Raw genomic sequence first — 14,664 nt, 5'->3', positions numbered from 1 at the left:
ATCATGTTATTATGCAAACTACCGCGGTACGGTATGTATTATGACTGTTACTATACTGTTCATTCGAGTGCGTTTCGCGTTTCCTTTCAGAGAAAGCTAGGTTAAAAGACTAATTTATATTTTTAACCCGTATAACAAAAGGTGAACTTATTAAAAGCACAGGTTATGAATTAAATATATTTTTCTTTTGCATATTTTAGTACAGATTTATATTTGTCCTTATTGTTAAACCTTGTTTTAAATGTATCAGAATACAAAAATATGTTTTATAATAATAGGTTTGCGTTCTATATAATTAATAGCTATGTTTTAAATAATTTGGTTACTGTTAGTTATATGGCTGGTACTAATAATAGTGCCTGCAATACCGATGGCTACATTACAAATTAAACGGTCAATCCTAACTGTCAGTGTAATCGACGTTTGAAATTGCAAAACATCGAATAATCTAACCTATTAGTTTATAATAGGACTAATTAATCAGTGCTTCAAACTACTTTATATAGCTAATAACTAATTACTAACTATCAATGTGTCAACAAACCTGGGATATGATATTAACCCTCAATTATTATTGTACTAAATATTTTACTGATTACGGTTTTGGAAGCATTGAATATCAGTTACAGCCGATGCTAATATGCTATCCATAAATAGACTTGATTAACATCAGTTGCATTCTGACACATTTTGTGAGAAATGTCCGGCAAAATTCAACAAAAGATAAACTAATATGGTTATGAATAGCATTTTTAATATCAGTATTTTCAAATCATTTATTTATTTATTTTCAGTCTACTGCTCATTAACTAACTAACTGCTACCGTAAATTCGGTGTCCATATTTATTTTGATATACTATAAAAATACAATAATAGCATTCTGAGCACCTTAAAACTACACATTCTTGACAGTCTTTATTATAACTTCAGGCAATAAAGAAAAGGCCTTTGATAAGCGGTCTAATTTGTTTGATGTAATAGCAACGTTTAATCAATTCGCCAGCATGTCTGTGTATTAAAGATAAGCATAGTGTATCAAGCTTTACGTCAAGAGGTTCATGTTGTAAGCCTTCACAGCGGATTACTATGGACTACACAGTAAGCTTGTGAGCTTCAGTCCTAACTGTTTGTTGATAAAGATACATGGCTTATGGCTTAAGTATTTCATATTACATGACATTAAAGATTTTCGGCAAAATCTAGTAGAATTAACCCTATAGCGTTAGCTCAGCTTTGTGTGACACCGTTGTTAGCCCAAAATTGAAGAGTTAAGAACTGATCAGAACGTCTAAAACTTAAAGATTACTTATGTGTCCGTAAAATCGCTTTGACCTCGAGTGTGAATTAAATGGTATGTCTAAGAAGCCTGTGCTTGTACTAATAGTACAAACAAAACCTACAAAGAATAACTGGAGAAAAAAATACACAGCTTAGGCATATATCCCGCTTATACAGCATAGCTAAGGTTTATAAAGTAGTCATGTTATGATCAGGCGGGTCGCGGCGCACCAGCATCCGACGCCCCGTGACGTGACTCGTGACTCCAAGACGAACGAAGCGTTTATTCAATTTGCAACTTTAATCAATCATAAAGTAACTTCGCCGTCTTATTATAAACAGAAGTAACTCAACTTTTTGACACCTCTGGCAAATTTATCTTTTGTTTTTTTGCCGGTGTTTTTTACGTGCTTTGGAAAATCTATACCTACTTACATAACTTCAGTAAAAGTGTGAGAATATTTTAAAACTTCGGTTCCGTTTGAGCCGAAAAAGAAGGCAAACAAAGTGAGCAGCACATAGTATAATAATATCATGTCGCTGAAAGTAGGTATATCAATCCTCACATTGCGATTTTCGTCGCTAGACGCAGGTAAATGAGGAAAAGAGTAGAGTTGACGAAACTGAGGTCGTTTCCGTCGCTTCAAACACGTGGACCGGTAAATCCATTCCTACGAGTTTCAGTACGTGACACAAATATAAATACCCGCTAATATAACACCCAGGCCCCCAACAACTCTTTATTGTTCATTTGACAAACTTTTTACAATATATGTAAATTTTCTATAGGACCTACAGCATCGGGTACAGTATTTGTAGTGTTGCAAATATAGTAGGAGTTTGTATTATCCACAAGTATTCTAATTAAATAAAGTAAACATGTCAGTTGTCGGCCTCATTTGTCTCGCCCCGCGTAAATTACCTTAGGCCGACACCTATTAGTCTGGTCTGGGATGTGTTCTACCTGGCTTGTTTGTGTGGTGTGATTTAATTCTTGGAAAGGTTACGTTAGGGCTCACGTTGACTTACTGAATTATATTGAAGAATGTACGTAACTGTTTTCTTGGAAAATCTCCAAAAAATATAAAATAGAACGCTTGCTACCTGTGCAGGATTAAGAATGGACGTAAAATAAATAGCGAATATATATTTTTATTGGAAACTCGTTCCGTGTTTTACAAAAACGGTAATAACTCGGTATCGGCGATTCAGCCGAACTATGATTGCGAATTTTACTCACAAATACGAGTACGCTTTATCGGTTTGTTACCATTTTCTCTTTGTTTATCGTTGTTCTCGGCTTTATTACTTGACTCTCGAGTCGACGCTAACAAGCGTCGCTCTTGAAAATATTTTCCATTATGCAGGACCCGTGGCCGGATCCGAATTAACTTTCATACTATTCACACTGAAGCGAGATGATTGTGTGAGTGCCAAGTTTCCGTCTTTACAATCGCTGTTTGCATCGCTGAGTCCACTATTGGAATTTAAAATTACTTACAATATCGTCGAGGTAAGAAACTTTAGACAATACATTAAGATTAAGCTGTAGCCGGAAAAAGAACAAAGATGTAGAAAAATGTACATATTGCATTTAAATTAACATAGAGTCTGCGCCTTCTCTACTATTAAAAAATACTCTAAACGTATGAAACAATTTGCCGCCCGTCAAAACCGAGCTAAACACAGAATTTTATTTCAACCTATTAAAATATGTTCATTTTCAGCGAGGTAACATTACACCTAACACCACCTTTTTACTTAATAAGTGTTAGCAATAACTTTGTATTGACGCAATTACTTAGCTAATGGTATTTTATGAAGGAGCTCTGTTTGCCGACGACTTTGCCCGCGCGTAATTAGTGACTTTTTCAGTCCTAACTTGTGAATTCCTTGCGCTAAATTAAGTTAAAACGTACTTATATTTATCTTCAACGATATAAGCCTCGCCTAAATCAGTTTACTAGTTTTTACGTGATTGGGGTACAAAGGGACGTAAAAAGAATACAAAAGGAGGCAATTACTTCCAAATGTACTTATTTATTGTCTGTGTAACTCCCACTCGCTGAGATAACTTTATCCGATGTCAAATTACAATGAAAATATTACAAGTTGCCACGCTGAATAAATACCATTGTTTGTATGTTTGTTTATAGTGCCTAATATTACATTTGGAAGCTTTGAAAATGTCACGCAATTTACTTTAAACATTTCATTATCTGATGCATGACATTTAACCTGTACTAGATATTATTTTATGTTTCTTTCGTGTAGATTTTAATCAATGGAATTAATTTTAGCAGCCAGATCGAGTGCCAAAGTATAAAAAACTTTATATTAAATGGCGCCGAGGTGAGAAATTATCAATTTATTATCTCTTTTGGAAATTGTATCTACAAGTATGTATGCATGGTGCAATTTATTTAATCTATATCTTAGTTCGGACGTGATCGCCCGTCCGTCGGAAAAGTTCGTGGTTTCGAGCTCAGTGGTTCCGTACCATGTCCTGGTGGTGTACAACGCGTTATACTGCTCCGGGACTCTTCTACGAAGCAACATAGTTATAACAACGGCCAGCTGTATCACTTCTGAGAAAGGAGCAAAGATCTTTGTGAAAGTTGGCGCCAATAGCATTACTGGTTTGGGGTAAATTAAGTTTCTAATAGTTTCTTATCCAATTAACTATATACTCGTATCAACAGAAGAATTATACCCAAGCACTTCGTCTTTTTGTAAGTTAAATGACGTCATAATGTAGGTATTATCGGAGACGAATGTGCAATAGCGCAATATGCAATGCGTAAAGAACATCGATAAGATATAAACTCTCATACAAATAGTTCGTTAATAAGAGTTTTCATACAATAATCTCCAAGTATTAAGTAGCGGCACGTGCGATCTCAAGTATCACGTGAAAAACTATTGTTACAATGTAGTAGCCGATCGTGCATTTATCAAGTTGTGCCCCAGTATTGGTCAACGAGTTGATTTATATCACATAGATCCTTTGAATTTTGTTGTATACTAGCGTTCACAAAGCCCGTATAAATCTCGAACTGTGATCGCAGTCTCTGAAAAATACACCCAGACGTTTATGATGTTATCGTGCTCATATAAAAAAGTAGTTTATTATAAATATCGCCTATTCAATACCTGTACACAGTATTACCAGTTTTACCCCTTCTGAATAACCTTCGGTTAGTGTACCGGGTGGTTTTCACAGATTACGGTCGCTAGTCAATCTATCGGGGTTTTCTTACACTCATTGCTGTCGTAAAACTGTACAGTTAAGTTTATTATATCGTCATCAACTTATTTGTCGGTAATTATGATCAGTTGCAATTTTATTTCCAGTCAAGTGATACCGGTGATAGACATAAAAATACACGAGTACTTCGCATACTACAGCAAACTGAATAACGACGTCGCCATGTTGGTCCTCGAGGTATGACTTTATACCACGTTTAATTACTACACGTCGGGCTCTACCTCGCAATAATATACTGCAACTATGTAGAAACATGTTAAGTACAAAAAGCAAACTGAGTTTATCGTCACAAAATAGTAGAATGGACGATGAAGATACAGTCTTTAATGTTGTGACCTGACGGCATTCGCATAATTTAAAACGTACAAAATACAATCCCGTTCTAAAATTCAATATCAATAATACTAACTGGCAAAAATATAGCGCATGCATCAGTCTCATTTCGTATAACGGTCATTTTGATATACAAAAGTTAGTAGAATTCGGCCCTTTGACTTTAATCTCCACATTATTGTAATAGCTTAACTCTATCCAATCTTATAAATCACTTGTCTAACGCAGAATCTTTAAAGTACCAATTAATTTGACCCTTTCAATTATGATTATATCTAAATGATAAATATGAACACAATTTAGTTAAGTATTTGATACTTTCAACTTCAAATGGCTGCACAATAAAATTGGAAGAAATAGAATGGAGTATTCGAAATATGCACGGTGCAGAGGCGCACAGGTAATTTCAGAGGTCTGTGACCTCTCGAGAACTGTGTGTCAGACAACAATTCCACTAGGCTTCAGAGAATTGAGTGAACTGAACTCATTAAAACCTGCACTCTATTATAAAAGAGATTCTCTTAATTGACTTCTATAAAGTTTTAGATTAAATTATATTTGCTGTAGAAATATTAGCCTCGTCGTACATATATTTTAGGTATACATGTGGGCTTTCCCATATAATTATTTTATATTGGTTTTCAAAAATATGTGGATCTGGTAATATACCCGAGGGTGCCAATATCATAATTTCCTTATAACCATTATAACAAAAAAAATAATTAAATTGTTTTAATATTAGATTTACTCGGAAGGTTATTCATTTTCAAATTTCACATATTTAATAGATAAATTATATTTTGTTCGTAGTACTAACTAACTTTTAACTTTTTTTTTCAAAGGAAAATGTGATATTCAAGAACGAAGTGAAGAAGGCCGTTTTGGGCCGAGAAGTTCTACCGGGTACCATGATTGAAGTGTCCGGTTGGGGAAACCAGGTAAATATACGAAAACTAAAAACAAAATTTTGTTTGCCTATAATTATGTCTATAATAATTAATGATATAATATAGGTACTTTATCAATAATCCTACTAAAACTATTGAACGGTAACCAAGTAGGGATTTCTGTCCAATTATGAAAATATTATAATTTTGCTAATACAGTCAACCTGGCTAACTTTGAATCACTTGGGTAACATTAAACGTGGGAACACAATTGATAAAAGTTTGCAAAACTAAAACAAACCTTAATCAATTGTGTTGGTTTCATATGAAAAAATAATCGAAAATAGTTCAAATTCCCACGTTCAATGTTACCCAAATGATTCAATTTACCCAAATTGACCTTAATATTTTTTCCAAATTTTGTCCTATGGGACAGAGCTGAACGCACCATCTTGCGTAGTTAGTCTGAACTATGTTGGATCACTATACAACAGCTAACTGCCTAGCCCTGCTAAAAGAACTAGGAGCGCCATCTATGTTTCAATGTTAACCCAATTCGAAATTCATATATACGGAATAGTACTTTGAAATGCACATAGATGGCGGTAATTTCGAAAAAAATAATTCAGCTTGTGGATGGCTGTCCTGGATAGCCTATCGGAAACATAAAGTGACAGATAAAGAAAACGATATGTTAATAACAATTTCATTATACACTGACCCATGTTATATCTGAATTTCTGACACATAACATCTTAATGTTAGCCGTAAGCATGAAATTAAATATGCCATATTCTTAGTAATGTTTGTACGTTTTATATTACAGAACTTACCCCAAAGCTTTGCGAATATGTTGCTGCAAACAGACATGGCTATCATTGATACACAAGAATGTATTGAAACCTACGGAGATCTCATCACGCCGTCGATATTTTGCGCCAAGTACAATCCAGTAAGTTTTCCAGTTATGCTGATTTGACAGCAAAGGTTTACCAGAAAAACTATAATCGCCATGAGTTATATACTACAAACATGTAAGGGAATGCCGTTCATTGATTATTTTAGTTTCAGATAACACTAACTTAACAATCACACGATAAAAATATGGCAAATTATTAATTTTCTATATTTGTACTACATTATCATTACGTACTATTTATTTCAGCAAAGTATCACATTTCATACAATTGTTTGGCGTTAATAATAAACGTGTTCCGGTTGAGATATCTTCTGACTCCTTTATAGCGGTGCCACAAAGGCAAGGGTTTTCACCGACACAAAATTAAGTGGTAAGCCGAAGTCAAAGGAACTGTCTCACCTGTATAAATATAACCGTTGGGAAAATATATGGGAGTCTTAAACGTGCGAAATTGCAACCTCCCCTTACCCCTTGGTCACCCACATTTTGACCCATCCCGCCTTCTTATGACCTCTCGCTCTAAAGAACGAGAGGCTGAATTTATTATGTCCTTAAGGCTGTCACTTTTCTGAAGACATATTAGCCTTAGCTTCTCATATATTTTGCGCCCGAAAATACAGTCGGAAAATTACTATCAAATCATTTTGAATTTTCACTTATCTACTTACACTTATTTACTCTATAAATAAAATGTATGTAGATGAAGCAAAAATGTATAATTACTGAATATATTATTACATTATGTATCTTAGCAAGTATCAGCCTATATCCGCTCGAAGAAGTAAATGCTGTATAACCTAGGCGCCTGTCAATAACTAAATACCATATTTCACTGCAACAATATAGATACAACTTTGTCACTGCTGCAGAAAACAGTTACTCATACTAACTGGTAGCTACTAACCCTACTCACATCTTTGGGTTTAACGATATTTTATATACTGTAGCATGTGTTCCCAGGAGCGCCACCTGACAGACACCGGTGGGCCAGCGATCTCCAAGCAGCTACTCGTGGGCATCCTGTCTTATGGAGCGTCCAGCACTCAAGAGCCTAACGTTGCTGTCTTCACTAACACATCCTATTTGAGAAAGTTTGTATTGAACATAATAAATAGTCTTACCATATAAGTAAGTGGTTAAAATTAGGACCTTCCTGGTTAAACATAGAACTACTTTATTATTATTTTTTTAGGAAGCCTTTTATAGATATATAGATGTCGGAAAAGGTGAATAAATATTTGCGATTTAAGTTGTTCGTTCCGTATAATAGGCGCTATAAATTACCCACCACCAAGACATGAACTGCAATCAAGCGTATTTAAACATGATATTATAAGTAACTTGGATATCTCATAAATGCTATGTTTTTTAGCAGGCATGAAACCTAGGGCCTCTTTCGGTAGACACATAGTAATGTAAGTACATCATCGCGCGAATGATAAATGCATATTTTTAAATATTGCATACAAATAAGAGATTAAATCGACGTTATTCTTAAATTACAACCTTCTTAGTATTTGGTTTGCTATCTGACGAAATATGAAAACAACATTTAATTTCCTCAAACTTGTCAAACACCTGCGCATAATCTTTAAAATTATTTATCTGACAAGAACGACTGACGAAATATCTCAAGATCGAGCTCAGATAACTGCTACTGTTATTGAAAAATTACTGCCTGATGGCGCGGTCGGTAATGTACCCGACTGTCGAACATAGGGTTCGAATACCGGGACAGGTCGAAAAGTTGTTTCTAAGTTTTTCTTAGGATTTCCGCTCTTATTACCCGGAGTTATAAAGTTAGACCTAAAGTTGGTCCTGCGCCAGACCTCTTACCGATCGTGTCTGTTATCCGTCCTATAGGAGAGTGCGGGCTATGACAGTAAAGGAATAAAGAGTGTACCTGTCTATTGTGCCCACACATAGACACTACAAACAAAGTCCCGCATAGTTTAGCCGTACTCGAATAAATACTTGTTACAGATGGATTCGGCTGAACACTAGGAAGATGCTGGAGAAACATTGCGTGCCGAGGATACAAGCTGTTCCAAAACTAACGATGCTTTCAAGTGAAGAAGCGGTTAAAGCACCTATCGTGTAACCACTAATGTTCTAGCAAATACCCGAGTAGCTGGGCAAGTGGAAATAAATCAGTTAATTGCATCTGTACCTTTATTTCTGACTAACCATTTGTTTTAACTTCGATATTCAATTTTGTACGGCTGAGTACGTTTTGCACATGTCTACTCATTTGATTGACTTCCTGTGTGGCGCGGTAGAGTATGTGACCGCACAAAGGTGTCGGGTTCTAATTCGAGTTCGAGCCAAAAAGTTGTGCCTATTAAAAATTTATCTGTGACTGATTATTAAAAAGTTGAATTGTAAACCTCCGTACCCCGGAGAGCACGTTAAGCGTGTGTGTCTTTGTGCCTTGTGCCTAACCTCTTACTAACTATGTATGACCAGGCCAATGGAATAGAGTGTGTACCTGTGTATTGTGCACACACTTGGACGAATATCAACTAGGAATCTAACTAGAAATGTTCAATACAGGTCAATAGCTGGGGCGTTGTAAAATCAGAGGCCGAGGAGCAGCCCGCATGTAGAGACTAATTACTACTGATAACTAGTTGACGTGACCTGAAACTGCAATTACATAATTACATATAATAATATGTCCGTATTATATTGTATATCCTTTATCACAAAAACGTAATATTATGACTTGTGGCCATGGAGCCACAAAACCCTTAGGAACCACTTTACCAGCCTTAACTCATTTCCCAGACAGTAAGCTATTGCATAGTTTTTTTGGAACTTTATTAGTCGTGCACCAATAAAGAACGCATTGTAACATTTCTTGGATTGGACATCTTTTTTTCCAATAAAAAATCCATAGAATAAGGTGCACCCTGATGTTGAATTCTACTTGCTCGAAAGTTTGGCTTTGGTTTGCTAGGTCGGGGTCGCGGATGTGTGCTTAAAAGCGTTCCCGTGGCCTCGGCACTATGCGGCGAGGAGGAGGCAACACCTCGGTGGTTTAGTGGGTAGGCCTTGCCCTTCTGGCTCGGAGAGCCCCACATACCCCAGCGCTCCCCCGGGCGCTGGGGATGCAATTTCATGCATTAACCGAGTTAAAAAAAAAAAAAAAAAAAAAAAGGTTCCTATTTTATAGTCCAATGTAGTGTTTCTCCGCGTAATTTGGCTGTAGCGCCAAACCGATACAACATGTGTTGTAGACTTTCATTGAAACAGCTTTAATGCGGTATTTCTTGCTTATAATTAGAACAGCTTTGACTATTTGTTTCGGGATATCCCATTACTTGAAAATAAGATAAAAATTTGACGAGATAATCTTGTTTTAAGGACGCGTGACATGTTTGAACAAAAACAAATAAGACAGTGTGTACCACGGCAGTGTGCAATATTACATGTATCTTGCACAATAACATGTCGGAATGAAGGTTATATAACGGAACAGTTTCACTAAAGCCTGTGTTTTCTTGTTAACTTAGGGATCTCTGACAGAAGATCGTCGGTATAATGGGAGAACTAAATAACTCTGATTTTGGCCAAATTGACCTTCTACCATTTTCGTGATCCCCAAAATATGCCGCATCTTTTGGTTTTACCCAATCTAAAAATATGGCCATTTTTGTAGAAAGGGATAACTTGGTTTTTGATTTTTATTATATTTTTGGTTCATTAAGAAAATTAGATTGATCCATCATAGAATTGAGAGCAATCATGCCTAAAGCACATAAATTGTCGACGGTAAAAATGTTACAAATTTGTTAGTGATGTCAAAAATAGTGGCAAAAAAACAGTACCGAAATCGCGAATTTCTTGAAACTACAAATATTGAGTTATTTAGTTCTCCCATTATACCGACGATATCATCATGCGTGACGATTATATTGTTTTGATAGACATTTATTGGAGTTGTCACAAGCGATGTTACGTAAGTTGAAAGAGAAAAAACAAAGCTGCCTTCAACTTGACGCAGTGCCAAAACTACTTATTGAGCGGGAAATAAACTATTTTGCACACGACAAGAAGTAGCAACTTTTTTAATTGTACCAAAAATTATATTAGAATGTGCTTTAGTATGGCACCAACTTTTAACAACGAAATAGGTTTTATTAACAAAGACACCGTGTAGATACAAAATTCAAGTTGCGACATAAAATTTACGCTTTTTCGACTAAATTAATTTCATAAAGTACATTTTTTTCGTTCTCCTATTTCGTCGTTTTCTACTGAGGCTGAATTATTTTGGCTACTGGCATTTTTACTGTCGGTTAACTTACAATCCATATCATCTGTTCTGAAACCGGAATCGGAATCTGTCATCTGAAACAAGTTAAACGATGAACATTGTATGTGCTATGTTGCTATGAAAAATTTATTCAAAAAGGTAAAATTTTAAAAGAAATTCTTTACCATTAAAATTACTGTGTAACGATAATAGAAATCGCTATAATCTAATGCTCGCCTTAAGAACCGGCAAGTCTTAAATGCCATGATTTTAGCGGCAAGATGCGCAACCCATGATTGCCTGCGACTATGAATTGTGTTTTGGATTTATTTTAGCTCGTATTTTAGTACCCAACAGGATTCAATGCATTAGATTATTCCATTAATTAAATTCAGCAAGAAGACACACGCCGTTTTACGAAATATCCGTAATTGCTCAAAGATAACAAAATCTAAGTTTTGATTTTAAATATAAACTTAAAACACAACTCTTAGCCCTTGCCTTCTCTCACTTGGTAATGTAAAACGTAATTTGATGTGCTGTGTTTAGCCTCGACTTACATTGACGTAGTTCTGTGAATGCCTCCTCGACATGAGCAGCTCTCGGCAGTAGTTCATCACAAATAGGTTCACATTTTCCTTTATCCAATCTCTCAGTATCCACAAGTTTGTGTACAGGCTTGGTTTGTTTTTATTTGCGCAGCCATTACCGTGGGACGTCAGACCAACTATCATACTGTAAAACAAGAAAATATTTTAACTTATTTTTATTCATTTCGTCAGTTTTAATTTAATTCAGATAAGTATAAATAACATAATTTTTTATACAACTACATAAAGCTACTTATTTTATAAGCACTTGTTTTAAACAGTGCGACCTTCTTAGTTCGAAGTTGACAACGAATCATACTGCCACTGGCCATTCTACCCAAAAAAATCATCTGATGCCATATAAAATTATAAAAAATATATGTATTGTTTTTTTCTGTAGGTATATGGCATTTAAAATATTTTTTTATGGCACACCGGCCTGATTTTTCACCGTCCGCCTCTGAACACTTACAATTCAACCTTCTTAGATTCTTAGTTATCGTATCCTTATGAAACTGGCTATTAATTATAAGTCAAAGAAACTCAAATGACACCACATACAAAAAAAAATCGTAATGTTTTTTCGCAAACGACGCTGCAAATATGTTTTGGCATGTCAGTGTAAACTCATAAAGTTAACAAAACCTTTTTAGTGGTTTTTTGGAGTAAAAAGCATTTTAAATGTACATTTTTTACCATAAAAAATCTTACTTATTCCACAAAACACCTCCGCCGGAGTCTCCCTTGCAAGTATCTCGTACCGCGTCTCCATACAAACAAAACATATCGGGCGTAAGCTTGTAATTATCATGTAGCCGTCGGCATTCCTCGTTTGACACGTACCGCAGGTTGGTCTTCATAAGTCCATGTTTTGACGTCTCACCCCCGTACTAGAAACAAGATGATAAAAGGACAAAATCGTAAACAAAAGAATAGATTTTTAATTAATGGGGTATTTGGAGATTCTGGAGATTTTTAATCAGTCGCGTTTGATCTCCTTCAAACCCATCGAAGTTATGTAAGGATACGGACATAATTAAATGTCATGACCTATTTTTAAATGTTTCTGACTTGGTGCGTATTAACTACTTATTGAGACTTACTGAAATAAATAAAAACATTCAAACTAACTTAGTCTTAAAAGAAGACTCGTTTCAAAATTACTAAATTGTGTATCAAACTAAACTTCATATCAAATACCTGAGTCCATCCCCAACCGGTCACAATAAAATTGTGTTCTTGGTCATCCATCCACTTATCATGGTTCACGAGTATACCCTTCTTCACCATGGTGCCAAGTTTAAGAGGTTCAGCTAAGAACAGCAACGCCAGGTCACATGAGAACGCCTGCTCCTTGTTAAAATCCTCGTGAATTACGAATGATTTTACTTTGTACTTGGCTGACTCGAAATCGTATAAGTATTTTGAGCCTGTAGGAATTAGTATTGGGAATTATTATATCACTACTTTGTCAGCGTGTAAAGATTTCCCGGAGTAAAAAGTATCTTATATGTTAATCCAGATTATAAGCTACTAAAATTGTATTAAACAAACACAATCTGTCCACACAACACAACATACAAAATCTGTCCAATAGTTTTTTCGCGAAAGGACAGCAGACATACATTTGTCTTAACTTACTTAGCATTTATTATACTAATAGGATAGGATTTTTTTCTGAACGTTTTGATGTACGAGTATAGTAAGCGTCATTTATATACTAACACATTCGTGTATGTATGTGTATATTATCGTCAGTAATATCTGTATCTAAGCACTTCATTACCTAGAAGGAAGTGGAAGTCGACGCGTCGCGGGAAAAGGTTTCCGCTTAGCTCTTGAAACGCGTGCTTACACGATGTATACTTTATCTTATCGCTTTATTTTACAATACATCTTCTTTCTTGAGACTACATAATTTAAGTCTTATCTCTTTTTTGCTTAAATTTATTTATACACAACTTGGATTGTGAATAACAAAGTTAATGTAGCTAAAATTGTAGCTTTAACTGTTTATTGTCGAATGCTTTATTTCGCTTCGTATGATATTGTTACTTGCCTGCCTGTACTCTCATATGTTCTTTGTCAGTGTTGTGCGCGAGACAGTGCGCCGCGGTCATGATGGTCCAGCTGTTGAGGATCACTCCACCGCACATGCCGCCCATGTTGAAGAACTGCGCCACGTACGGGTAAGCCGCCAGGGAAGCCTGCTCCCCGCCGACGATACGACCTTCCACTTTACCACCATTTCTATCCCGTCTATGCTTATGTCTTCCTCCATATACAAAACTATTCATAAAAACAAATGTCAAAAGAAATATTCGATAATTCTGCATTTCAAATTAATCCTCGCTCAATGAATTAATACTGCTTATTTACTATTACCGGTGTTCATGAAAGTCGTTGATAATTAAAATTTTATTGCGCAGTAAGTTTCGTGCTTGTGCTTGTATAATTAAGTAACTTTATTGCTTTTTATAGCTCGAGATTTTTCCAACTGTGCGTCTGTCGACTTTAAACCACCTATATATTTAGTAGAGCAATATATTTAACCCTTTACCGTATATGGGCCCATATATTGTATTGCAAAAAATAGATTTTATCGTTACGTTATACTTTGATTAGAAATAATGCGACATCAAAAGTGCAATACTATATATAGGACCATGCGGTAGAGGGTTGAGTATTATAATTTTCGTAATCAGTCACATACTTATACCTAATAAGATAAATGAGGCATTAGGTACTTTATTTTAAATTCAAATTACCTATTTTACATGAAGTTTTTAAACAATGTAAAGTCCAATGTCGTTTTATAGTATAGCTAAGGCTTAACCACAAATAGAAAACATCCCGACGGTGCGGTGCGGCGGGAAGGCCGACAAAACGTAAAAGCCCACTAACTCGCGGCTTCCATCGTTTGATGACAACGTAGAGCTGTGGTTCAGCGCCGTAGAGCCGAGCGCTACGTCGACAACTATGTTCACTTTAAACGTAAAACTAAAACTTCTCTCTGGCTACAGTTTTACGCTTTATAACTAAAAGTTTTGAAAAATGTGTTGTACTTGTTAGCTACTAGCTAGGTACTAAAGTTTTTTTCCTGTATACGTATAGTATACCTTTTTTGCGG

At 35.6% G+C, this 14,664-nt stretch overlaps 2 protein-coding genes across 4 annotated transcripts; one reads left to right on the top strand and one right to left on the bottom strand.

The window, feature by feature from the left end:
* Positions 1 to 2,408: 2,408 nt before the first annotated feature.
* LOC142986973 (trypsin-5-like) lies at positions 2,409 to 8,843 on the top strand. Of its 3 annotated transcripts, XM_076135538.1 has the most exons (9): positions 2,409 to 2,540; positions 2,647 to 2,792; positions 3,580 to 3,631; positions 3,719 to 3,925; positions 4,634 to 4,724; positions 5,723 to 5,818; positions 6,594 to 6,719; positions 7,647 to 7,777; positions 8,670 to 8,843. In XM_076135538.1, the coding sequence occupies exons 3-9, from the start codon at positions 3,621 to 3,623 to the stop codon at positions 8,785 to 8,787; spliced, it is 780 nt and encodes a 259-aa protein (XP_075991653.1). In that variant the 5' UTR covers positions 2,409 to 2,540; positions 2,647 to 2,792; positions 3,580 to 3,620; the 3' UTR covers positions 8,788 to 8,843. The 3 variants fall into 3 exon arrangements, with proteins under 3 accessions (XP_075991653.1, XP_075991661.1, XP_075991645.1); XM_076135546.1 differs by lacking the exon at positions 2,409 to 2,540 and having other exon boundaries at positions 2,547 to 2,792; positions 3,583 to 3,631; XM_076135530.1 differs by lacking the exon at positions 2,409 to 2,540 and having other exon boundaries at positions 2,547 to 2,792.
* Positions 8,844 to 10,590: 1,747 nt separating this feature from the next.
* On the bottom strand, positions 10,591 to 13,916 carry LOC142986960 (hypodermin-B-like). Its single transcript, XM_076135522.1, has 5 exons — positions 13,594 to 13,916; positions 12,735 to 12,964; positions 12,246 to 12,424; positions 11,505 to 11,679; positions 10,591 to 11,039 (listed from the first exon to the last, which is right to left on the bottom strand). Exons 1-5 carry the CDS (start codon positions 13,868 to 13,870, stop codon positions 10,902 to 10,904), a joined length of 999 nt encoding a protein of 332 aa, XP_075991637.1. The 5' UTR covers positions 13,871 to 13,916; the 3' UTR covers positions 10,591 to 10,901.
* Between the last annotated feature and the right edge of the window lie 748 nt (positions 13,917 to 14,664).

This window comes from Anticarsia gemmatalis, chromosome 3 (assembly GCF_050436995.1).
Source record: "Anticarsia gemmatalis isolate Benzon Research Colony breed Stoneville strain chromosome 3, ilAntGemm2 primary, whole genome shotgun sequence".
NCBI lineage: Eukaryota > Metazoa > Arthropoda > Insecta > Lepidoptera > Erebidae > Anticarsia > Anticarsia gemmatalis.
Note: the sequence above shows the minus strand (reverse complement) of the source record. Positions and strands in the feature narration are given on the sequence as shown.